Source organism: Stomoxys calcitrans, chromosome 5, assembly GCF_963082655.1.
Source record: "Stomoxys calcitrans chromosome 5, idStoCalc2.1, whole genome shotgun sequence".
NCBI classification, from domain to species: domain Eukaryota; kingdom Metazoa; phylum Arthropoda; class Insecta; order Diptera; family Muscidae; genus Stomoxys; species Stomoxys calcitrans.
The window spans coordinates 149,752,674-149,780,526 of record NC_081556.1 but is presented as its reverse complement, the minus strand read 5'-3'; the positions used below and the strand labels follow the sequence as shown (position 1 = coordinate 149,780,526).

The following is a 27,853-nucleotide window of genomic DNA, read 5'->3' as shown; positions in this document are numbered from 1 at the left end:
ACTTTTTGGGTAAATAAAACACAACTATTATAGCTATTTCTCTAATTGGTTTTGTACCGATTATGATAGTCAGTACTCGCACGAAACACTTTTCATCCCTGTTCTTACCCAAACGCGTTTTTATCAGCGCTGCAGGTTGGTCGTAAGAAAAATCATAAGATTGAAAGTAATTCCATGTTTTTCTTTTATTCTGTAAAAACGTTAAATTAGTTAATAAGTGCTTAGCTTACATATGTTAAGTGAAATCTCTGGTGTTCTAATATTAGTAGTGCGGTAAAAAAATGATTTATAACATGTCCGCAGTGGTGCTGGATTCATATACTTTAATCACAGACGAAGTAGCAGCAAGCGTGTAGAATGAGAAACAAGATTGCATATTGAGTGAAACTAAAAAGGACGAATAGCATAATAAGTGATACAATTGAAATGGCGAATGGCGGCGTCTCATCATGTGGAAAACGAGAAACGTCAAAAAACATTGCGATTTATGAATGGAATTGCTTGAGTTTTGTTTGGAATTGAAAAATATGTTTATGATTTACATGGTATTTTACAAAATCATAACGACATCCGAGAAATATATAATTTATCCGGTGTTTCAAGTTTTGTGTGATTTTCTCCCCCTCTGTTTCGTCTCCCACGAAGTATGACACATGCGGGATGGCTATAGTGTTTGAAATTATTTTGTGTATACTTATCTTTGTCTTTCGCTTGTCATTAGAATTTGGGGTTGCCAGATAAGACTTTTTTTATCTTTCCCCCGACACGGCGATTTTTTAATTCATATTTGTAAGCAAGTTTATTTGTCGAGAAACATGTTTGACACTAAGATGAACTGCACACTTTAGATTAGCTTGAACTTTTTATGTATACTGTATAACAATAACAACATGTTGATATAATTCGAAATCTTTGTTCAAACAAAAACATAATGTTTGTCTTGTGTTTATAGAGCACAATTTTTCGATTTTACTTCGCCTGTGCATTAGTAAGGGAGAACAGCTTTCGGCCTTAAAATTTTTCTGCAAAGAGGTGTAACGCTACACACAACCACAAAAAGAGTAATCCCATGACAGCGAGTTGTACGTCGATGGAGTCCTTCATCGGCAAGAGCTGCTGCCCCAGTGTACAACACAACGCTTAAACATTAAACAACAACAGCACGAACGCTTTATTAAGTTAAAATTTATATCGGCTAGCAATCATTAATAAGTTGTTTTTGTTGTTGCAGTATAATGTTAAAAATTCAAACTAAGTTCGGTTGCGTCCAAAGAGATATGGTCCTAAGTTGTGTACGATTGGCTGGACAGTTAAGAGGTGACGTGTGTTGTGTGTTCCCAAGCTACAATCGGGACATACGTTGTTTCTAGCTGCTCCATAGTGCAGAAAATTTTGTTATCTTTCCAACCAGGGGCTTACAAATGATGGTTGCCTTGTAAGGTTTTCCCATCATACTTTTTCTCATTTTTATTTTAAATTTTCTTATAGCTCTAAAAGGTCTAAAATAATAGTTAATAATATAATGTGAAAGATGAACTGGTGCAACTGATATAACAAAATTGCTTTTAGAACAGTAAAAAAATTTTTTGAAACCTTAACACTTACTAAAATGAGGCGATGTAATGATTCAGCAATGAGGGGATGACCTACTGAATAAAATTATTAAGATTTTTTTATGTCAATATCAATTACCTAAAAAAAAAATGTATTCGTTGCGAACAGTAAACGTAGTATCAGCTTCTAGCAGTTTTCTTCATTGGACGATTTTGTATGTGTTATTTGGGTTAAAATATGAACAAACTCCGAACACAAACACACATGGCAACACTGTTTGAGGTTAAAACAGACCAACCATATGAGTTTCATGAAAGCCGAACACAAAAGAAATTTTTGAAAACCCGAAGTGAGCGGAGTTGTCTGTTGTAAATCAATCAATTTTTTGTGTTAACACTAAAAATAAGGTACTACCAATATTTTTTCCCCAATAATTGAGTAATCCAAAGTGTTCTTTTGTGTTTATATATATGAAAGTGTTGGAAATTCCTAAGAAAATGTACAAATGTAGCGATATTCAATGAATCTTATGGATGTTGCCAAAAGGGAAATGTGTTTTTCTTCTCTGTGCCTTTGTCTTCTTCGGCATATCTATATTAGAGGCGACGTGATCTGAGCTATATTCCCCATCAGCTAAGTTTTTTTTCATCTTGGAAATGTAGTGGCTGTTTGGTATATTTGAAGAGTTTTCAATTTTTCTATGTCCCATGTTTGTTTTTGGGAGCGTATTGGGGCCCACATTACACCACTGGTCCTCTATGCCTGAATTTGGTCATGGGGGAAAGCTCAATGAACTGTGTTTCATGTGAATGTGTGTGCGTGTTGTTGTTTTTTTCTTAATTTTTTAAGCGGTGATCTGCTTAAAAAAACCTTTGCAATCTACATTTATATTTTTCATAAGTGCGTGTAGACCGACAGTCATCCACGAGTCGTCGTTCATTGTTGTTGCAGTAAGCGGCGGGGGGTGAGTTACTTGCAAACGCCGGAACATTGTTTACATAGTGAAAGAGAGCGAACGAACAACCGCCCGCCGCCTGTGCATATAGCAAGCAGCAACATTGCAGCGTTCAGAGAATGAATTAGGAAGTGCAGACAGAAATAGAAATGCTTGCTTTTCCTATTATTGTGATTGTGTATCGCTTCGAATTGTTTTTCATTTCACCGTTGGCAATTGCGTCTACATTTGACCTGATTTTTTTAGTCAACCATTTCCATGTGTAAATGCGAGGGCTGCGGTGAAAATTTAGGTGTGATAAATATTAGATGCCAATATCAGTTAGCATTGAAATAAGCAACAAGACGCAGATTATTACCGGAAAAGTGAAAATACAAAATGAGAGGCAAAAAATGCTCGTTAGCCGCAAACATGTTGGAATTTAATGAAATAATTTTATAATCGCAAAGCAAAATATGGACCAAAAGAATAGAAAAAATCCCCTGAAAGACCTTAAGAGCGCAACAAGAAAGTGCTATTGTACTTCTTGACAAACGCATTGTATTGGCTAGATCCAGTGATGCTTCTGGCTAAAATACGATGAGGGACCCTAGTCTGACCTTGAAACATCTGCCAATAGCGTGTTGTCTGTTACCAATCAATCCATCTGTTGAAATTTTGTAATTATACCCACCACCGTAGGATAGGGGGTATATATTAATTTACTCATTCCGTTTGCAACTCATCGAAATATCAATTTCCGACCCTATAAAGTTTATATATTCTTGATCAGCGTAAAATTCCAAGGCGATCTAGCGATGGCCGTCCGCCTGTCTGTTGAAATCACGCTACAGATATTGAGCTGAAACTTTGCATAGATTTTTTTTTGTCCATAAGCAGGTTCGAAGTTCGAAGATGGGCTATATCGATCCATGTATACCGATCTCCCATAAAAGACCCATTTATTGCCCGATTTAGCCAAAATTTGCGACAGTGAGTTTTGTAGGGTCTTCGACATCCTTCTTCAGATGGGTTCAGATTTGGATATAGCTGCCATATAGACCGATCTCTTGATTTAAGGTTTTGGGCCAATAAAAGACGAATTTATTGTCCGATGTCGCCAAAATTTGGGGCAGTGAGTTGTGTAATGGCCTTCGACATCTTTCTGCAATATGGCACAGAGTAATGACTTGTACTTATTAGACCACTCAATGTCCCTGACGAATTTGGTCCAAATCGGACCATTTTTCGGTAGAGCTGCTATAGGGGCATAATTTATACATTTTACACCGGATTATGACCAAAGGTGGTTTACATATATATCCGAGGTGGTGGGTATCCAAAGTTCGGCCCGGCCGGAACTTAACGCCTTTTTGTTTTCTTTATTCTAGTGATATTCAATCTCATAGTTAAATGAGCTCTATTTTCTCTCCTTTGGCAGAAATAAAGTAATCGTCAATGTTTTTAGGGCGTAGCAGTATATTTCAGTCTAATGCTCAAAAGTTTTCATTGGCTTCTTTATCCTGACAATCTGAAGCAGATACAGGAAAAAGTTAGAGGATACAGTCGATCTACTATCATACTTCATTCACATGGTGGTTCTAGGTACGCAGCTTTCTACTCCTTTGTTTATAACTGCAAACCAAGAAAGCGAAATAAGCAAAGATTTTTGCACCCATGCTGCTAATGTTCGTCTTCGTTTTCTAAGGGTTAAGATGGCAATTAGGTGATCGCAGTCTTTTGAATGATCCGTCCGAAGGACTACGTTACTTCCTGTGTTCAGTTTTTAGTATTTTGCGTTTTCTTTCTTGTGCAAGGCGGAAATATTCATAAGTGTCGCCAGGGAATAACCTTATTTTTACTTTATCTCTTACGATTTCATTTGAACGAACTTTTAATTTTTTCACCGTAAAGTCCTCCTCTGATGAACTAGGTAATTAAAAATGTTGCCATCATTTATTATTTTTTTTTTAGTTTATTTTCTGTATTGCGTATTAATTTCATCATGTTTTGTTTGCGCAGTTGTTATGACTATGAATATCGCAAGAAATTTATATTTCTAATGAAGGCCACAAAAATCCAAAGTATTTGTTAGATTTTGTTATGGATTTAATGGATTTTGTATCACTTTTACAATGTTATTATTTTAGTTATGGCACCAGACTTTGTTGAACGACTAACGTAAGAGTTTTTTGTAGGTGTTCTATCGTCTGTTTGATGTCGGCTGATATCTACTTGGATACGGGAAAGTATTTTGATCACAATTTACGATATGAGTCTGTAATAGCAGCTTTTATTAAATAGCCTTAGTTAAAAGTTGCGAGGGTTATTTCCTGCTGTAACTGATAAAGGTCTGTATCGTTTACAGTATATATCGATAAAAGCTATCAGTTACTTTAGACAACGTCAACCTTCTCAGCGCCAACTTAGTCCCATAGGAGGATAAGCCAAATTAAACCTTATATCGATGTTGTTGTTGTTTTTGTAGCAGTGTGGGGGCTGAGAGGGCAGACCTTGCCGGTGAAGGACTTCATCGGATCAATCCGGTACGCACAACCAGCTGCCATGGAATTGCATCGATGATAGCGATCACTAACTTTAGAGTCAACGTTTTCAGCGCCAATTAGTCCCGTAGACGGATACGCCAAACTAAACCTAAGAGTTCTGTTTGTATAGTTTAGGTTATGTTATGAGAATGGCTTAGACAGAGAATAACAAAAAATTTTGGCATAGAAAAAGATATTGCATACTAGAACGAAGAAATGGAAAAAGAAACGCTCACGAACTAAGGGCTTGAGAAATAAAATTGAATGTTATGTAATTTTTTTTAACATATTAGTGATACAATTTCTTTTACAATCTACTCTTAAACATCTTCCTTTCACGTCAGTTATTTTTATATTTTAGTGAGTCATGATTCAACAATTTTTGCCACACATTTGAAGAATGTGTAAATACCATTCAGACACAGCCTATATCAGTATTGTATTTATTTCATTTCGGAATGAATAAATATTGCTTAATCATCAAGGCGATTATAGAGTGCATAAATTACCAGCACGAGATTATGGATCACGTATTTCTTTATTTATTCAATTCCATTTGTAAAATAGAAGATACGAGGGCCAAAAAACGAATTACATTGTAGCATAGCCCAATTTAAATACGCACGTACCAAAGAAAATTAAATTGATTTAAATATTACATATTACTTAGCCAACAACAAGTTGTTCCCCAATCACAAAAAAAAAAAAATTCAGCAAGAAAAAAAAATGTCCCTAAAGTTAGCAAACTAGCAAAAAAAAATGTTTTTAAATCTTTGATTATTAATTAATTATTAATTGATCCAATTATTTGTTTAATTGAAACTGCTTCAGTCAAGAAAATGATAATATCAATCACCATTTTTGAAGAAATAAAAATTTTCAAAATTGCATATTCAATTAAAAAAAAATGATAGAAATTTTGATGTTTTCAATTTTTTTAAAGATCCAATTAAAAAAATTATTGAGATTTGTTCAAATTTTTAATTGATCCAATTAAAAATATGATTGAAATTTTTTAAAACGTTTTTTGATATTCGGTTCGTTGAACCATCTACCATGGTATACCTATAAATTTACCGAAATGCGGGACGTATGGGTCCTGAAATCCCCTACCAGTTAAGTAAAATCAATTAAAGGCTACAGCGCACATATTATAAAAGAAGGGGGTAAAGGGTCTCAGACCAATTTGTAGTGTTTTAATTGAAAATTAAAAAAATTTCTATCACGCTTGATTGAAAATTCTTTCAGATTCAATAAAAAAATTAATCGAGTCAATTATTTTAATTTTATATAAGTGAAAAATGCAAAAATTTCAATCACGACTGTAATTGAAAGAAAAAAATTATATCCAATTAAAATATTGATTGGAAAAAATAATTTTTTTTTAATTGAAAACGAATTTATTTTCATGATTGAATCAAATTTAATTAAATTTTTAATTAAAAATTTTTAGGCTATTTTTTCTGTGTAGAAATTTGAAGAAAAACCTTTAATCTAAAAGCATTATTGGAATGAGAAAATTTTGTTAGTTTCATAAGCAACTGATTTCAAACTCGAGCAAAAGATTTCTCAAATGTAGATTGTAGATGTAAATAATAGTATATAATAATTTGAGTAGTCCGAGTCGAATCAGAAAAAATAAACATCTGGTGGACTAGTTCCGGGGCACCACACTTCCCAAAGAATTTTGGTAATAATTTGAGCAGTCCTACACTTCCCAAAGAATTTTGGTAATAATTTGAGCAGTCCGAGACGAATCAGAAAAAATAAACATCATTTAACATTTAAAAACACATTTAACAACACTCGACCAAATGTTCTGGCCACCAATTCAAGTCCATATAAAACCCGTTGCATCAGAAGAGCGTGTGCCTATCTTGCCTGCACACATGTAGTTAAATACTATATATATTCGTAGGATAAATCCTACGCAATGACCTTTACACTGTCGCTGTCACCAAATTCACATGGGGCTCGAAACTAAGCTTATTGCCAATAATGACTCCCAGACAATTATGCTGATTGACAAAGTCAATTTTATTCTTGCCCAAAAAAAAAATTTTCAAATTGGCAACAGAACTACCAAACATAAATGCCTTAGATTTTCAGGGATTTATTAATAACGAATTACTTCAAGTCCATTGAAGAAGTCGATTCAAGAAAATATTAATATTAGTCTCCAAGGAGCGTGTAAAACATTATCAGCAAATAAAAATAATCTACAGGGGGTAACATTTAGGCCTCTGGAAAGATCGTTAACATAAAGTATAAAAAGAAATGGTCCCAACACTGATCCCTGCAGAAGAAAAGGGACTGAAGTCTTCCACATAAATACAACATTACTAGCTTACATGCGGAATAAGATAAATTCAAGTCTTCTCTGAGTTTCCGAATCAAAATAACATAAGAAACAGGATTAAAAGCGTTCGTTAGTCCAAGAAAACCAAGGTACAGTACATACTAGCATTAACTTCACTCTGTATGTGGTCTGTAAGATGCATCAAGAGAGCTGTCGTACTATGGCCCTCACGAAAGATAAACTGCGCACTGAAAATACTAGCCCTAGCATGCAACAATGTTTGGTCTTTCATTATGAGCTCACATACTTTCAACAAGACCGAAAGAAGAATAGAGATCTGTCAGTAAGTCATCAGGACAATTAATAGTTTTACACTTGGGTATGGGCACAACCCGAGCAATTTCCAATGTTTAGGGAATACTGTAGTCGTTAAAATGGAGTTAATAAGATTCAAGACCCACACACTTATGAAAGGAAAAACATGTTTTAGAAATTCAACAGAGAGACCATCAGCACACACGGCTTTCGACTTCAATTTGTTCAACGCTAAAGCGATATCCTTCACTGGGATGCAACTAAAGCAAAGCCATTATCCGGATAAATAAAAACCTCCAAATCAAGGTCATCATCAACAATCGCTTCAGTTGAGCCCGAAGGGGCTCAACTGAAGCAACTTGTAGTATTTGTGATCTCCGTGCCGCTAGACATCCATCACAATTTACAGTGCACGAAGCTACGAATGTCATTCGTGGCGCCAAGTCGCTGGTCCCAGACGGAATCTCTACACTGATGCTGAAGAATCTGGATCTGCCTGGAGTCGAGTACCTTACAACTGTCCTCTGTCTGTCTGAACACTACAACAACAACAACCCGATGTTTGGAAGATGGGCAATGTGATCCCGCTACTGAAACCTGGAAACGACACGAGCAAGGGGAAGTCGCACAGACCGATCTGTTTTCTTTCATCAGTAGCCAAGACTCATGACGAACTACTCCTTCCGATCCCCCTTTAGGACAATTTCGATTCGCCGAGCATCAGCATGCATTTCGAAGGCTGCATTAGACTACAACTGCTTTACATGCCATCACCGTACACAAAGGTAGAAACAACGTTCTCAAGTCCCTTGTCGCCAGCACTTGGTGTGCTGACAAAGGAACCTTGGACTAACCACCTAATGCTTCTGGGTATTGTGGCTTGACAAATTGCCGCGACCTCTGACATGAGGCTAAGGGAGATTTCTATTTGTTCATGTGGCGGCTATGGACTAATTTGCACTAATTTTTTCCCAATCCCACTGTGCGTAACTTTTAACTGCCCAGCCAGACCCACTAAATACCATGTCAACATCTTCCCTCCTTAACAAATTCAAAGGGACGGTGTTGGTTTCTCTGATGAGGATTATTCCATCAAAACAAGAAACCGATCATTGCTCTTTTGTTGGTGTCTGGAAGAATTCGATGATTTAATTTTTCAAGATTTTCCAAATAATTCTGCAAATTTTGCACTAACCTTCTAATGTAGAAGAATCGACTTGAGGTAAAATTACAACTTCATTTGGCAAGTTTTCTGTAGCTGAATACTAGCTGCTGCCTTGAATCGTCATTAAAAGTAAATAAAAATGAAACAAATTTGATAATAAACAATATTTTTATTTTTTACTTACCTCTGTCTTTTTGGTGTTAGCTTTTGTATTTTCATGTAACGGCTGTTTTTTTATAAAACAGCTGACCTTTAAAAAACATCTGTTCAAAGTTGCAAATTTCTGCTGCAAAAAAGTCCCAGTGGAAATTTGCAGGTTCTCTATTTTCGAACTGTCGAGATGTAATTTTGATAGGTTTATTACGCTTTTGAATTGAAGGTTTTTGGGTAACCACTTCTGCAGAAGCTGTGAGGTCGTCGTTTGGGTGTGTCCCACACTAGCGAACAGAAGGAGTTACACTTTTGGTGCCCATTTTTCTTTGGGGACTTAAGATTTAAATAAGCAGAAGTAAACATTCGCAAGTTGTTGGGCTTATAAAGTTATATATGGGGCATTCCACTATCCGTTGTGACAAATGATGCTTCCCTATACACAATGATGCTTTCGAAAGAACACCGTTCTTGAAAACGGTACAAAGATGAAAAACAACCTTGACATGGGGACCAGTTTACTAAACATAAAACCGATTGGCTGCGGACGAATTCTTTAAAAATCGTGGAGTTTTAAACTAACTAAAGCAAGAGAAGTTTTAGAAATATGAAGAAAAAAATCCAACCTGCAGTGGTTTTTATACACTTCTATGAAATAATACAAGAAGAGATTTCACTTTAACAAATTATTTAATGCTATCCCAACATTTTAATGCAAATGCTATAATTTTGAATTTATGGTTTTTTTATTTTGTTTTTAGCTTACTTTGTAAATACAGTGTACATAGAATATGAGCACACAAATCCGTAATAGCGGCGGCAGTCGCAATCAAAAGAAATCAAATTCTGGTAGTGGAGGTGGTGGCGGAGACTCAATTTCACAGGCTTCACACAAGAAGACGGACACGTCAAAGACAGAAAAGGAAAAATCTCACCCAAAGGTAAATCGAACATCATTTTAAACTATACTGACTAACGAGTTTTCTTGCTTTTTGTGTAAATTCTTTTTTTTTTTTTTGTAGCCAACAGCAGAACAGTTACGCATTGCTCAGATAACCAACAGCAATACGTCAGAAGATCCACAGATGCGTGAAAAAGTAGCCACACTCATAGAGATGACACAGAGATCTGAGGAGGAGGTCTGCTGTGCTCTATATGAATGTGATAACAATATGGATAATGCAGTGCTATTTCTGTTAGAAACACTTCCAGTGGTAAGATGAAACAACAACAAATTTTTGTTTTTCGTCATACTTTCAACAATGTTTATATCTGCGTATTGTAGGGAGCATTTGAGACATCTTCTAAGAAGAAAAAGAACAAAGCTGCAAATGCTGCACAGGATAATAATGGAGGTGGTGGGGATGGTGATTGGGCCGATGGCAACGCCAATACCGACAAACGCGAAAAATCTCGTAATCGCAACAGCAGTAATCGTGGTGGTCGTGCTGGTTCGGACAGCCGTGGATGTAAGTTGATTTTTTTTTCCAGGCAATCAATAACAAATAATTTGCTTCATAATATTCCTTTAATTTTTAGGGCGTGGCAGAGAGGCTCGTGAAAATGAGCGCAATTCCAGAGGAGGCGGTGGCGACCGAGATGATCGTACAAACGATAACTATCGCGGCGGCCCACGTGGTGTGGGTGGAGGTGATAACCGCCGTGGCGTTGGCGGAGGTCGTGGTGGTGGTTATGTAGGCCGTGGAGGTAGAGGTGGTGGCCGTATGGGTGGCGGTCGTGGTGCCGGAGGTCGTGGTGATCGCAGCGGCGGTGGTTATAGTTCGCGCTACAATAACACTAACGACGATCACCAAGAGGTTGAGCTTTGGGACAATACCATAGCTCAAAATGCCGAAAAGCAACAGCAGCAGAGTCAAGACGATGCCTGGGGCGATTGGGATAATGAGGAATATGTTGGCTCCCTCAAGGATAGCAAGGTGTTCACAACGAGTAACCTACCGAATCAGACAGCGGCCAGTGTTCTCAGTAGCGGCTTAGCCGGCAGTGGAGCTAGTGTAGGAGGCACCACAAACACAACAGGAATGACGAGCGATTTAAGTTCGCAACAGGGATTGGACCATCATCACCTGGGCACATCAGTGATTGGCAGCAGTTCAATGCAGACACAATCACAAGGATCTCATTTGAATTCCTTAGTAGGCAGCAATGCCGTGAATACGGGCCTTGACGATAATGCCACCAGCAATTTGTCATCTGTAACGGCAACGCCAATTATGCAGTACAGTGCCGCAGTAAGTAGTACGCCGCAAATGCAACAGCCACAACAACAGTCCTCTGTTGGCGGCGGCAACTCTTTAACAGGTGGCACCAGCAGCATAAGTGGCAGCAACTTGAGTAGTTCACAGTACGGCAGTGCCGTTGATAGTTTCTCAAATGCAGCAACTGCCGCAGCAAATTTAGTGCAGCAAGCACAGCAGCAGCATCTCGAACAACAGATGAAGTCATCGACTACGCTGTCGGTGGAGCAATCACAGTATTTCAATTCATTAACATCGCAAAATTCAGCCGGCCAATCAGTAGTGGGTAATGTGCAGCAACAGCAGCCCATGGCTAGCTATGCCCAGAATCCAAACAGTGTGCAATATCCAACATCGTATGCTAATGTGTTTGGTACAGGAACGAGCAGTACGGGATCATCAACGGCGATATCGTCGGATCCTACGTCACAGATGCAAAGTGGCCAGCAACCACAAGTGCGGCGGGCACGTGCTAAACTTCCACCTCCTTCAAAGGTAAGAGAGCAAATTTAATTTTAGAGATCCAAAAAAAAAAAAAATTGCAAAAATTTCCTTATAGATTCCTTCAAGTGCAGTTGAAATGCCTAGTGATTCTTTAAATAACATCGGTTATATCGATGTACAATTTGGAGGTTTGGACTTCAATACAGATGAATCGTTTGAAAATTTGTCGGAAAAATTCAATACCTCTGTAACATTGGATAGCCAACAGACACAACAGCAGGCGCAACAAAAATCGTTGGTGCAGTCACCGCAAGATGTTAGCGGCTCAGCGTACGATCAAACCAAAGCGGTTACGCAACAACAATCGCTGACAGCAGGTTTGCCAAACTCCCATCTGGTGGTATGTTTTGCCTTTTCTTTTTTCATTAAAGTAATGTTTTTTAATGGCTTGTTATGGTTTGTACTAGGCGGATACACTTACAGCAGCTGGCTACACGCAGCGAACTGCTTCGCAACAACAGCAACAGCAGACACAGCAAATTAGTGGAGTAAGTGGATCAGCTGGGCAAGGCGTGGGCGGTTCGGCTGGCTCCAATGCCTTGGATCAATTAACGAAAAATGATCCCTATCAACAAAACAGTACCGCTGCAACAGCCTATCAAAGCTCTTACCAAAGCGCCGCCAATGTCTCCAATAAAGGTGTTGCCAATGCGTATCAACCGTCGGTTGCATCTCAAGGTTATAGTAATTCAGCATATGGAAATGTACAGGTAAACAATTGAAGCAAACCACAAAAGTTTTTTGTTTAATTTATAACCGCAAAAATGTATGTAACCATATCTTTATACAGTCGTCAGTTGCAAATTCATATCAACCTCAAGCATATGGATCGTATCAACAAAATTCTATGGCTTCATACCAACAACAACAGCAGCAGTCAGCAGCTCAAGCTGGACAGGGGGCTTCGAATGTCACAGGAGGCTCGGCAGGGGTTGGCGGTGTGGCTAACTCAACGCAAAACATTCCTTCAGTTGGTGGTAACAGCAGCAGTAATAGTGCAACGTAAGTACTTCAATATTTGGGGTTTATCTTTTGGATAACCATTTACGTTATTTTACTTTGATTTTACTAATGTTTAAAAATATTGATTTTGAGGCCTGTTGATGCTAACATATTGCCATGATTTGTTTTTTTTTTTCTTCCCTTCTTCACTAACCACCCACCCACATACCCATTTAATATGAACTCCCATATGATTTTAACCGATTGTGAATGCTTTAAACTGCCTGCTGCTGTTATAATTCTCTGTTGATTTCCCTAATTGCGTGCGTGTGCGTGGTTAACTACTGTCGCTACTGTCGATTAGGGCAAACTCAAATTCCAGTTATCTATCATCGGCATATGGATCGCAACAGAATGCCTACCAGTCTAGCCAAAGTGTTTATGGTTCAACTGGGTTGTCAAACAGTACTGGGTATGTATGTCTATTCCCCCTCTCCCCCTCGAACAACTGTTTGTGAGTGTAAGGACTGCAAACAAAAGAAAAAAGTCGTTAAAAATTAGCAGTACAATTGTATAAACTTGCGGGACATATCGTAACAGTCGAAACATTTAACAAAAGAGAAAAATTGTACTACTGAGGATATTTATATGAAATATTTCAAAATATTTTTGGGATAAAACAAATCAGTGTGGGAGCCGTGAGTTCGATTCTAAGTGGGTCTGTTTAAGTCTTGCGTTTTTATTAATGTTTGTGTAGTTAAGAAATTAGGGTTACCACATGACTAGGAGGCATGCACCACTAAGATAAGAATTTAATTTTCAGTTTTTTATACCCACCACCGTAGGATAGGGGGTATATTCATTTAGTCATTCCGTATGCAACACATTGAAATATTGATTTCCGACCCTACAAACTATATACATATATTTCTGATCGTCGTAAAATTCTAAGACGATTTAACGATGTCCGTGTGTCTGTCCGTCCGTCTGTTTGTAATCACCCTACAGCCTTCAACAATTGAGATATTGAGCTGAAATTTGGCACAGATACGTCTTTTTGATGCACGCTGGTTAAGTTCTTGAACGAGCCAACTCGAACCAAATTTATATAGCTATTATATAGACCGATTTGCCGACAAAGGTCTAATGCTCATAAATGCTTTATTTTTTATTCGATTTGAAACAATAAGTAGCTTAAGGCTATCCGACATCTGACCCAAATATGATTCAGATCGGACCATATTTAGATGTAGCTGCGATGTAGACCGATCTCCCGATAAAGGGTCTTAAGCCCAGAAAACCTTTATTTATTACCCGATGTCGCTGAAATTTGAAACTGTGGGCTATTTTAAACCTCTCGACATCTGAACTAAATATGGTGTAAATCGGACTATATTTGGATATAGCTGCCATATAAGAGCTTTATTTTTTAACCGATTTCGGTGAAATTTGAAACAGTGAGTATTTTCAAGCCTCCGAATATAGGACCCAAATATGGTTCAGATCGGAATATATTTACATATAGCTGCCATATAGAGCGATATGTCGATAAAGGGTCTAAAGCCTATAAAAGCCCTATTTATTACGCTGAAAATCCCAAATACAGACCAATCTCTCGACAAAGGGTCTAAAGCCCTTAAAAGCTTTATTTTGTATCCATTTTCGCTGAAATTTGAAACAGTAAGTAGTTTTAGACTACCCGCCATCCGACCCAAATATGGTAAAGATCGGCCTGTATTTAGATATAGCTGTCATATAGACCGATATCCCGGTTAAGGGTCTAAAGTTCATAAAAGCTTTATTTATTACCCGATTTTGTTGAAATTTAAAAAATTCAACAGTGACTTATATTTAATAGACAACTGAATGTCCGTGACGAATTTGACTGTAAAAGTTCTTCAATTTTCACCGGATTGTGGCCAAGGGGGGGTAAAATGCTACCAATTAGGCTACCATTATTGTGTTCGTCTTAGCAGCAAACCCTCCAACCAACATTCTATAGTTGTAAATAATTGAAACATCAGTGTACTATGAGGAAAAAGTTCCCTCACAAAATGTTATGAAGCGTATTATATGTGAGTTCAAGATTTACTGTTAACCGAAATAATTAGGGCCTAGTACAAATTCTTTGGAAAAGGTAAGTGTCCTTCTCATCGAATACCAATGTGGAAGGTCACTATGTGGTGGAGCTTAGCACGAAGGCCTGTGTTCAAATCTTGGCAGAACATAAGAAAAATATTTGAGCGGTGACTTATCCGCCGCCAAACCCAATGACTGGACTCTTAAAATCTATTTCCCATTATAAACTCTGATGATTTTAGTTTACAAGCGCACGAAATTCGCTATTTTAGAATTATTGGGATTGGCTTAAATTACAAATATTTAGTATTTTATTAACTAATTAATTAATGTCTTGTGGATAACGGTCTTATATACATATACAAGAAAAAGTTTTATCCGCAGTGAAAAATACTTATTCTTTTTACAGAGAGCATTGATAAATTATTGAAATTGTTTTTGTTAAAAGTTTCCATTGTTACGTTCACCCATTGTATGTTTTATGATGTGTGTGTGTGTGCATGAGTGAGTGTGTGTGTGGATGTCATTAATGTATATTCTACTGAAACAGGTACACGGGCAGCACGAACACTTCGTCCTCTCAGTATAGTAACTTTAGTACTAGTGCAAAGTTAAAGGATCCCACCTCGACATCGTCAAATACTTCGCATTACGAGAGGTAAGAAATAGTGCCAACCAACCCCCTTTTGTATTGAAAAAATTTTGATTTGTTGATTATTTTATGCGTTTTTGTTCTCGAATTTGATCATTTTGTTTTTCGTAACCAAAAAGATTAACAGTAGTCTTCTTTTTTGTCCCCTCCGCGAAACACAATTGTTGTTGTTGTTGTAATTGTTAACTAATTACTGGGTCTGTATTTCTTTCTTCCTTTTTTTTTTGTTTCTCCTACAGTGTTTCGTCTAGCAATGCCATTAGCAATAGTAGTGGTACATCTGTAAATTCCGTGTCAAGTGCAGTCAACTCCAACAATGCAGTGACAAATAGTATGATCTCCTCCACTTTAGGTGCATTAACAAGCAATTCAAATGTCAATCCTTCTTCTCTAGCTAACAACAATGCCAATAGCAGTAGTTCGAATAGCAGCGTTGCAAACAATGCCGCATCGAATGTGGTCTCGCAGTCTGCTAGCGGTGGCAGTGGTGTTGGCGGAGTTGGTAATGTTGGCGGTGGTGTCAGCAATAGCAGCAGCAACAGCAATGTGAATAGTGGCAGTGCAACCTCAGCGGGTGTTAGTGGCAGCGGCAGTGTCTCATCTGCTGTTGCAGCATCATCCGGTGGTGTATCATCGGCGGCGAATAAGACTGGTAGTGTAACGGGTAGTAGTGGTGCGCCCACGGGTGGTAGTGGCGGCGGAGCTGGTAGTGGAATGGTGCCCAACATCCAAATGGTTAGTCAATATATTCAGACTTCATTGCCATACTATCAGCAACCAGTTTATTCTTACGAGGATTTACAAATGATGCAACAGCGAGTGCCACACGTGGTGAGTTCATGGAGAAATGCAACACAATACAAACAAATCAAACCAACATTTATAATTTGTTTATAGTTTTTCATTTATTTTTTTTTTTTTTTGTTTTTATTTGTTTTATATAAATCGCATTTCATTATCATAAATTTTGCTAACAATCCAACCCCCTACCTTTTCATTTATAAACTAATCGCATATTGGCGCTTCATTTATGGTGTTTTATAAGCAAATTGTTCCCTCAAAACTGACCGATTAATTTATAGAAATTAGGCTTTTTCACCTTCATGCAGTTTAGGTTACTAATTTATCCGCAAAGAAGTTACCAAATGGTTCCAATTGTAGCACTCATCGTAAGGTTTCTTTCAATTCTAGTAAGATTTTTGTAATTTTATTTCGCCACCACTGTTATGAAATTCAATTTTAATTTCCATTTTTTGCCTTAAAGCTAATTAAAGTACTTCAAACACATTTGGTACTTTCTGCTTTTCAAATAGAACAATTTTAAAAATCAGTTTTGGTACATTACATGCATTTAAATGTCCGCACCTTATTATGTCCAAAATTTATGATTTCTAGCATTAGTAAAAAGAAACTTTACTTTAAATGGCTGTAACAGAGCATTTGTCCCATTAGCCGAACTTGGAATTGCCGCCAAGATCTTCGGCGATCCTTCTAAAACTCTGACACCAAGTTGTAGCGGCATTTGTCAGGTATTTACCCTGGGTAATCAGCCGTGTAAACTTCTCTACTAAGTGTTGTCGCTCTGTGGCCATCCGTTCGGACTCGGCAATATAAACGAGATCCCGAAATTTCAGTATGAAGATTTTAAAATGGTTGTATCTCTTAAAGTATGGGCAAATGGAACGTAATTTTTGACTTCATTTAACTATTCACAATTTCATTAGATATCCAATAAAACTCAAAATTTCAGTATGAATACTTTAAATTTTTACAATTTTCCTTCCGGGTCGATTACCCCACAAATTCACGTCAATGTCTTTTTTTATATGCCTATATATACACAGTCGAATCCGGACAGTAAAATGCGGGGTTTGTTTAATTCCCTTGTTTTCAATAAGGCTGATATCATTAAAAATTTTCAACATAATTTGTATTTCAATTAAATAATCCTTAATTAGGCGGATTCAACTGTATTTACCTACTTTTACATATATTGTGCCCTTTATAATAGGACCAAAAAAATGCATTGGAAAAAACAATATGAAACACTTCCATAATCCATGTAGTAGATTCAGCAATAATCGGTCAGTCTCATTCTATATATAAAATGTTACGTTTAAAATTCAGACATTATACTAAATCATAAACATTAATGTTTTTATTGTATTGCATTGAACCTATCTCATATAACTTGCTTTAAATAATTCGTCCTCTCATCATTCCCACTATTGCATCTAATAAAAAAAAAATAATAAATTCCCATTCCCAAATTTCATATGCATACGAAATACATATGTACATGCATATGTGTGTATATGTTCTTGAAGCTGCTTAAAACAATGTCAGATATAATACGTAATAATCAAAATCAGAGATTCTTCTTGAGCGATGATAATTTTTGTTTAATTTGTATGTAAAAATCAGAGGATTTTGTAAAACGTACAGCCGAACGTTTAAATTAGCAAAGAGCGTGGACTGCTAAGAATCTTTAATTCATGGCTACATTGTTAAAGAAGCGTGTCTCAATTACATATGTAAATATGCACATATGTATACCCATGTATGCATATGTGAATGTTTTAATGTGGATATAAATAGGAATTTAATTTTGATTTAAAATTAATTTAACATTTTCTAAACAATTTTTAGCAAGGCTATTACGACTTGAATTACACGACGCCCACAAGTCTTGGGGCTGGACGCGATAATTTGGGATCGGTTGCCTATTCAACCATGACTGATGGTCGTTTTACCAGAACTGACAATAATTCCAGTCCTGTTAGTAATGTAAGGCACCATTTTTTTATTTAACAAAATAACATAGTGTTACATGAAATTAATTATTTTTCTTTCATATATTTGAAAAAGGTTTCAAGTACAATGTCACAACAAGCTGGTTCTAGTGGACCTATGCTTAATGTTCCTTACGCTTATTTCTATGGCGGTAATGTCATGCCCGGTAGTTTTCAGTATGGCACACCAGCTATTTATCCGGTATGTTGTGTTGTCTTTGCTTTGTCATTGGTGCCGATTTTTGCTTACATTTATCTTTTTGTTTTTTTTTTTTTTATATATGTACAGCAAATTCCTGCTGCTAATACAGCTTCAGGTGGACAATTCCCGAAACCTTCTTACAATACAGGCTATGGTTCAACTAACTACGATGCTCTATCTCAAGCCTCACAAGACTACACCAACAAAACATACCCTTCAAGTGTGAATCAACCCACAAAGTCCCAAAATGTAACAAATCCTCCTCAAGCTGGTACAGCTTCTGACATAACTTCATCCATGTATGGCAAAGGACATGTGGCACTTAATAAGGTCAACGTAAGTTGTTACATTATAATAAGCATTCTATTAAATTATTGCTTACCTAATACGATAACATTTTTATTTTCAGTCTTATGAAAAGCAAAATTTCCATTCGGGCACACCTCCTCCCTTTAATATGGCGAATACACAAACAGCTGGCGGTACATCAACACAACCTTATGGCATGTATTTATCCACAATGCCTGCTACTGCAGGTCATCACATGATACATCCACAAATTCACCAGGTAATTTCAAACACTTCAAAATCAATCGCTCCAGCTCATTACTAAAGTGCCAGAAAAGAAATGATTTGATAACTTATACAACGACACATTCAAATTTGTTTAACATTGAGATTAACATTGCTATGCATCTGTAGATAGATTTAATCATAAAAAAAATCACCACCATTCATCATTCAGTCAAAAAACGGGAGAAACGTTTTTACGACAATGCTTTTATGTGATCTAACCTAAATATAAATGAACATTTTATGTAGGAATATGGTAATAGCAACTTGAAACTCATATCAAGTTTGCATTGCGCATTATCGCATTTTTCCTGAAGCCTTCGTAAAGTATAGGCTAGCATGTCCACTCAGGCCGCTGAACGCCTGGGGGTTAATATCCTGGCAAGAATATAAATAAAATTTTCATCGGAGATCATCATATTGACCTGATGGAGTTCTTCATTGGCAAGGCTACAACAACAACAAATATTCTTTGTACAAAAGGCAACTTTATGCGTTATGCCATTCATATTCGGCTTTAGAAAGGATCAAGAGAATGTTTTCTCCAGTTCGTTCCCAAAGTTATGAAATGCCATAATTTGAAGATGAGTGAACGAATTTAAATCAATATTTGCACACATTATTGGAACATACCAAAACCATGTTTGTAAACCTTAATATCCCTAGTGGGCATATATCGTAATCAAGAAAGTAACAAACAAAACAAAAGGTTTAAGAGAACATTCTCTTATATAAATCCGAAAATATCCTAAAATTACCGAACAGACTGTAAATAGGTTGTTGTGGTAGCCACATTTTCATGTGGAGGAGGCGATCCTCGTCAAGCTCTAAGCTCGTTCCCCGGGAACAGGGTGGCCATTGGTTATTTAAGGGCGCCAATAACTCCCCTTGTCATATCGAGCATCGTGGGCACTCGGTATTTGTGCAAGAACCAGTGCCACCCGGCCTCTCACTGAGACATTCCGCTCGATACCGCTGATTGTCCGCGATTGCTGTTTCTCCGTATGGAGAATTCCACTGTTCGCAACCTGTGGATGCGCCCGGTAGCTCACAGCTAAGCTTCTCGTGACAGCAATGAACACCACACAAATTGGAGGTTAATGTTCCGACCTGTATGGTGCTCACAGCTATCCCGCGCCGGTACTGTAAATAGGTATTAAGTAGTAGTGTATTAGAATAGACTAATAGAAGATAAAGAAAAGCGACCAACAAACTTAATTTTTTTTTACTACAATAGCTTGCGTCCCCTTTTTAATTTTTATTTTTGGCAAGTGACATCTATCGGCAATACAGACTCATTAAAATAACATCTGCGATACATTGAACGTCGCCTTAGAGGCCTTACCGCTTATTTATATGAACATTATATGAACATATGAGACATTTGTGGTAGGCATCGCCAGTTTGGACTTATCGGAATCGGAAATGCAAAAATGCTGCTGTACGAACATTTTATGCTGATTAAGCATGGAGGTCACCGTAGCGCAGAAGTCCGCTTATGACGCCGAACGCATGGGTTCAAATCCCTGCGTGAACATTAGGGAAATTTTCTGCGGTAGTTATCCCCCTACTAATGATGGCTACATTTGTGAGGTATCCTGCCATGGTAAAATGTCCTACCAAGTGGGGTCGCTATGCGGCACGCCGTTCGGACTCGGCAAAAAAAGGAGGCCTCTTATCAGAGAAGTATCCTCTATTCCATGGGTAATTGAGTAGTAAGAATTATCTAATGGTCTGTTTCCCAGCAACACTCTTGGTAGACCCAGAGACTTCAGAAGGGATCTATAGAAGTTTATCTCCTAAGTTACCTTTTCGGCTATATTCCGGCAGAAGTAAAATTGCAAATTTTGCCCATGAACATTCCGCTAAGGAACAGGGGCAAACTTCTCACATATCAAAGACTGCAATCCGATTCAAGTTAAGCTCAATGATAAGGGGCCACCTTTTTTTAGCCGAGTCTGACGGCGTGCCGCATTGCGACACCTCCTTGGAGGGAAGTTTTACATAGCATAGTACCTTAAAAATGTTGCCAGTATTAGGAGGGGAAAACCACCGCTGAAAATTTTGTCTAATGGTCTCGCCAGGATTCGAACCTAGGCGGTCAGCGTCATAGGCGGACATGCTTACCTCTGCGCTACGGCGGCCTCCACTCCGGCAGAAGTAGCTGCCCAAAATCCTATTTGGCTGGGATTGTTGCCAGCGCGCTATAAGTTGTTGTTGTAATTACATTTGTATGTGGAGGTGACGGCGATCCTTGTCAAACTTCATATGTGAGCAAGGCCGTTCCGATCTCTCGGAGCAAGATCCGGTGTCGGCCTACCTCTCACTGAGACTCTCCACTCTACCGCTGATGGTGCGCGACTGCAGTTGCAGTTTTTTTTTTTCTTAAATTTCAAAAATTCTCGTTCAATAAGGAAATAAATAATTCACAATAGAGAGATTTCGAACGAGATTACTCGTTTACACAGTTTATATGGGGTTACATGAAGATATAATCGAATAAAGCCCATCTTCGAAAGTACCTGGTTGATGATTAAAAGAAAAACCAGTGGCAACTTTATTTTTAAGACTGTAACGTGATTGCAACACACAGATGGGCATGGCTACATTGTCTTTGAATTTTACGACAGTAAAATTTCCACACTGTAGAGTGTGGAAAAGGCATCGATGTGTGTTGCGAATTGAACGACAAAATAACTATAATACCATTGGTGTTTATGATTAAACAAAATTATATTTAATAAAAATAGTTAATTTTTTCTAAAACTATGATGTCATCCCCAAATGTCTGAATTACTTTTTCGAATATTCAATACTTTGTATTGCAAAACTTTGCCATATTGCAGAGGAAAACATGTTTTATGTGTCTACGTACTTAACTACAGCTACTAAGTTAGTGTCACAAAATAACTCATCGTTTTTGATCATACTTGTTTGACTTACCCACCACAGCCAAATCCTTTGAATTGTGTTACTCTAACGGATTTCTTTGGCTTTTTATTTTTAATAAAAAAAAGCTTCTACAAATAAACTAGGCGAACGAAAGCAATGCGTTCGAGAGAAGCAATTTGGATACGGCTTTGGTTGCTAGTCCTACTGTGTTATATTAATACTGTTCGTTTATAAAGTAACATTTTAAGCTATTAATACCAATATTCCATCAATTTCATTAACTTTCATCTCTTATAAATCCTGAAAAAATCTCTCCTTTCCTTTCGCCGCAAACAAACATTTTTATTCTAATCAATCAAAAACATAAAAATCAATTTAAATTAAAACAACAATACATTTTTCTTCATTCAATAAACTCTTTAATCAATCAATAAGAAGAAAAAAATGAATAATTCAGAATTAAAATTAAACTAAACTACTCTTCCTCATCATCAATTCAATTAATGGGTCGATTATGGATAGCAAATGACGTACAGTTGTGTGGTCGTCGGGCAATGCAACCAAAATAAAAATGAGCATAGCGTATTGCAAGTAGTGTCGATAATAGCGTTTTGGAAAGAAAAATGTCAACAAACAAGTCAATCAATGCAAAAAAAGCTAAAATCTATGTACTCCTTCCAAAACTTTCTTTACGTTAAATATGGGTTTCTCTTTCTTTATTATTCTTTAACGTGTAAAAGTTCTCTCCGTTTGCTACCTTTTCAGTGGTTTTCTTTAGCTAATGCCCATTCAACATTTCTTCAACACTAAAGAGCTTTAGAGCTTGGATTTACATCCAAGTAAATTTGCTGTAGGTCTGCTGCTGTGTAGTGCAGTGGATACAGACACTTCTGTTGTTTGCCAACAGTCTGTGTTGTTAAGATTTCTTTTACGCCACTTTTTTTTTATTTGCTCTAAAATGTCTTCACACAATCAACAATTTCGCTGAAGTACATTGCGGTGATGGTGATTTCTACACTCTATCCTTAGTTGAATAATTTCACTTAAAAACCACATAATACGTGCTGCATTTGGGATTGCCTCCTTTTTTCTTTTGGCATCAGAACTATTTACTTTAAAATAAAGTGGTTGCTGAAAATTGTCTTATTAACAACTGACATTCTCAACTTCAGTTAGAAGTTGCCATTCGTAATGTAAATTTGTCATCTGGCAACACAATTTAACCAAGGTTGCCATCCATAATCGAACCATAAAAACAAACAAACAATATATGCATGAAATATTCTCCTGTTTGATTTTTTTTTATTATTATTTCTTTTGGTTTTTGTTGGACGTCAATAGATGGACGGCAGGATTCACAATTCATCCCGCCGGGTAAGTTGAGAAAAGACTCTCTTAGAAATAATCTCTAGAAGATAGACAATATAAAACTACATAAAATTAAGAAGGGCATGTTCTGTTTATTTCTCTTTGCGTTGGAAGGATACTTAACACGAATAGATTTCCATTTGCCGGCCAGCCTTCAATTAATTTTAATGAATATTTTCTCGATACGGGATTTGGTCCGCAGAATTCAGGAGGATTGCTACAAGTCAAACACTGAAAGTCTTTAAAACATGAGAGTATATAAGAAAGCCTTTAAAATAATCTAAAAGAAAAAAATTCAGAACCTTGTAAAGCACTTTTAAGAATGCAACCGATGTCCGTAATAGTTTGAAAAGATTCTCCGGTGATAGATGACTTTTGAAGAGCAGCCGTTTCACTCACACGTTTGGTGGCCAAATAAATTACTTACAAATGTTGGAGTCTTGTCTGGTCTTTTTGAAGAAGTCCCCAAAGCACGTGTTGTTGCTGATTTTATCAAGTGCCGAAGATATGAACTGGTTAACCTCGGCTTACCATGTATAAAGGGCCTGAAAAACTACGAATTTCAAACTGACGGATGGCATGGTCCTGGGGTAGTTGTGCAAATCAAGTGATATAGGCTGGCCCATTTTGAAAGTTTTAACAAATTTTCATTTTAGTGAGTTCTACGGATGTAATCACTGTAGGTTAGGTTAAGTTGGATGAGGATGATACCAGACATAGACGTCCATGTATTCGCCCCGGGCCATATTTTGGCCCATTGTGAGTCCTCAATAGCCTTTCTCTGTCAGATCCGGGTAGTTCAATGGGCATCGCGTATGGTTCGGGCGCATTTCATTAATGCACCCTCTCGTATCACTTTGATGGTAGGATGAAAGATTTCTGGATTGATTCCTCTTAACTCCTCCAATGTGTGAAAGAAAAAAGATCCCAGTATGTAATTTTTACCATGACTTAATGCCGGACATCGGCATAGCAAATGATAACTTTCCTCTGCGAAGTAAATTCTCTGACTTCCGCGGCACGTTTTGCCATTTCTAATGCCTATGCAAGTAAAATGTGTATTTAGCTTAATATGTCCTATATAACGTAATTGAAGCTCGTTGTAGACGTTGAAAGATTTGCACCTCTCTGGCAAGCAAATCAGCCTTCTCGTTACCTTGTACATCTTTTTGACCAGGTACGCAACATAGGGTGACTTTGTGTGAGCTATTTGCACACACAGCCTTCAGACCATAGGTCAGCACTGGTTGCACCGGTTAATCTGGGTCGCCGACCCCATTTACTACCAACAAGCCCCTGGCACGAACTCAGCGAAGGAATTCTTCATCCTAGATTCCAGATTCAAGTCCCAGTTAAATTTGCTATACAGAATAAACCCTTCACCCTTCGCAATCTAAATCCAGACACGTCCCTCCTTCTCGTGAACAAAACGAGCTGTCTTCCTGGCATTCAAACCCAGTAGCCCAATACGCCGTACCTCCGAGAGCTGCGTCCAAAACCTCAAAAAGAGTAATTACGAACTTACCGGTGGCAAAAATAAGCGCACAACTTGACCGCCGCCGCCCAAGTCCCCACAGAATACAATCGATAACAAGAATCCAAAATGTAAGCGAAAATACTCCACCCTGTGGGGTACCACTCGTGCAATTATCTTCACAGAGGTGTGATCACTGTAATGCCTTATGTGTTACTGATGTTTGAACGGATTTGATTACTTAGAGGAATTATCTGGGCAAGCCTATATTAAAACTCCTAAAATTCATACCGAATATTGTAATATGAGCTTCTCATTTTGATATCGATTTTGCCCATTTTTTACATGTTCAGAAAAGTTTGAGGATAATATTCCAGAAATCAGAATATGACCAGAGGAGAAACAGAACATACTCGATGAAAGTTACACGTATACACAGTATATATTAATATAAAATACATTCGTAGGTATTTAAATAGTTTCGGCTACCTCCCCTCTAAGCTTTCTTTGTCCTTTCCTACCCATTCAACGATTGGAGATTTTATTTTAAAATTTAATTGTAATTTATATTACTAAGCTATTATAGTGTTTCATCGCTCATTTAACACAGGAAGGGATTGATTGAATAAAACAAAAAAAAAACGGAAAACCAAAAGCGTTAAAGTGGCAAAGTTTTCAAAAACTGAATTTACAAAAACAAGACGCACTCAATGAAAGTGTTGGAAACTTGTATGACTGTTCACAATCATCTCATTTCGGTATTTAGTTATTCCTCTATATAGCTAGATTTTAATGTAGTTTTGCTATAGAAGAGTATGTGAATTGATTTTTAATTTAAACAAATCCTCCTTGATTATTATCGCTGTTTCATCATATTTGTTTGTATTTCCTTTATTTATCTTTTAGGACTCGAACAGCACTGGTCAACGCCAACCCACAAGTAGCCAATCAAAATCGGCTACAAAACAAGGATATTCTCCATCCTATTGGACTGGTCAAAATTAAGCTCATATTGTTTTTATAAGACACAGCCTATTGCAAAAATTGAAGGCGATCTCCTTTAATAATAATTAAAAACTTTATATGAATAAACACCACCACATAAAACAAAACCAATTACCATGCAATGTTTTTGATATGGAACAACTGAAAGTGAAATCGTCGCCGCCGCCACAGCTGCTGCTTAACAACAAAAGAAGTTCAACAAGTTTGACAAATGAAAAAGAATCCCCAATAACCAGCTCATCCCCTGGTATTACAGAATAGAAAGCAAAAGCCCACAATTCACCCAACAAATTTACTCACCATCATCATCATCCATACTAACGGCAAATTAGCATCCATACTATACAACTTAAAACACACGTCAACATTGACATTGTCTTTGTCATTGTCGTTTATATACACAGTTTAAAAATATCTCCGTCAGTTTTTAAAAAAAATAGTTAGTGATCGCTATTTAGGAATCAATCTTTTAAAAATGTTTTAACCTCGTATCTCCACCCTCCACACACTTGTCGTAGTCGTCGTTGTCTTGGTTATTATCATTTTGCTATAATTTTACAAAATACTTTTCATTATAAACATTTAGGATACACAACATTAAGAGAAAATACGCGCGTTTAGTAATAAATACAAACAAAACGTTTAGTTTTGTAAGAAACATTCACCCACTCCTTAAGCCGTTACTCGTTTCCTCCAATCCTTTAGCGGCCTATTGTCATGAGAAAAACCCACCATCTTCTTCTTCTGCACAATTCATAAACAAAACCACACAGCGCCACGCATTCAACAACCAACCATTCATCCAATCACCATACTATTTGTCATGCATTCTCACATCTCTTTTTATAACAACAACAACAACAACAATGATAACAAATTATCAAACAAATAATTTAATTAAAATTAATTATTATATTATTGCAAAGAAAACAACAACAAAATAAAACGAAAGAAACAAAAAAAAAGAACCTATATATATATGTATGTACGTACCACTACTAAAATAAACTAAAAACAAAAACAACAATGCCCAGAAAAGAAAACCTACCAACAACATTACATTACATGCAAACAAAACAAACCCCTACTGTGCGTGGGTATAATAAAGGATTTAACAAGAAGAAACAAAAATATTATTAAAGTTTATAATCTAAAAGGAAAAACAGAAAAAAATTCACACATCCACAAAGGTCAGTTCAAAGAAAAAGCTAAACCATGAGTTGCAAAGCAAAAGCAAAAATTCTTTGAACAAACAAAAGTTTATAGAAATACAAAAGGAGAACAGGCAAAAATAAAAAAACAAAAACAAAGAGGATACAAACAAACACACAGAGAAAAATAAGCATACTTATTATAATAAAAACAAAATAAATTGTAATCGGTTTAATCTTATATGTATAATTATAATAATCTTAATATTTAAATTAAATACAACAAAACAAAAATATGATTGAATCCAAAAATTATAAATCCCCATTTGTTTTATTTGCGTTGTAGCATATGGCAACTAAGAGAGAGAGAGAGAGAGAGGGGGGGGGGGAGTTATGAGATTAATAATTTTGTCATATCAAGCCACTCTTGAAGAAATGTGCAAATTTACATAAGTAGGCAACAAGTCAGTCAAGCTTTACATCAGATTTTTAATTAGACTTCAGAGTAAATAAAATCCTAATGGTTTGCATTATCGCTGCACAAAGGTTAATTACATCCGACTTTGTTAGTTCAAGGAATCTATGATACAATCAGGTACTGGACGGGTGTGTTCTGTGTTTCAACTCACTTTCACTTTTCGAAAACTTTTCACTTTCCCGCTGCCAAAATTAGCTGTTCTGTGTGCTAGCGGGGGATTCCCGTTAGAGAAATGAAAACATGATTTTTCTTGCAAAGCCAAATGATTTGCAGAATGTAATGTAAACAGCATTGCTTTTAATCACAGCAGTGAACGTTTTTCAAAAAAAAAATAAATAAACATAAACTAACATAACCAACATCCAAACGTTGAAGAAATTTGTCCTTTTTTAAAATTTATTTTATTGTGATGTGATGTTATTATAAAAATATAGCTGAAACAAATAATAAACATACCAACAATTGGTAATTAAGTGTTTATTTGTTCTTACATATGTTTTTTCATCGTATATTAAAACAA

At 36.8% G+C, this 27,853-nt stretch overlaps 1 protein-coding gene across 7 annotated transcripts; it reads left to right on the top strand.

Annotated features, from left to right (window-relative positions):
* Positions 1-80: 80 nt before the first annotated feature.
* Positions 81-27,174, top strand: LOC106091704 (protein lingerer). Of its 7 annotated transcripts, none has more exons than XM_059368626.1 (18): positions 81-166; positions 9,725-9,904; positions 9,986-10,177; positions 10,249-10,432; positions 10,503-11,716; positions 11,781-12,065; positions 12,133-12,435; positions 12,516-12,727; positions 13,032-13,139; positions 15,297-15,404; positions 15,638-15,729; positions 15,793-16,229; positions 18,048-18,185; positions 18,267-18,392; positions 18,480-18,728; positions 18,802-18,960; positions 23,199-23,231; positions 25,606-27,174. In XM_059368626.1, exons 2-18 carry the CDS (start codon positions 9,755-9,757, stop codon positions 25,702-25,704), a joined length of 4,089 nt encoding a protein of 1,362 aa, XP_059224609.1. In that variant the 5' UTR covers positions 81-166; positions 9,725-9,754; the 3' UTR covers positions 25,705-27,174. The 7 variants fall into 7 exon arrangements, with proteins under 7 accessions (XP_059224609.1, XP_059224610.1, XP_013113780.2 ...); XM_059368627.1 differs by having other exon boundaries at positions 118-135; XM_013258326.2 differs by lacking the exon at positions 81-166 and adding an exon at positions 1,873-1,961 and having other exon boundaries at positions 13,050-13,139.
* Positions 27,175-27,853: the final 679 nt, after the last annotated feature.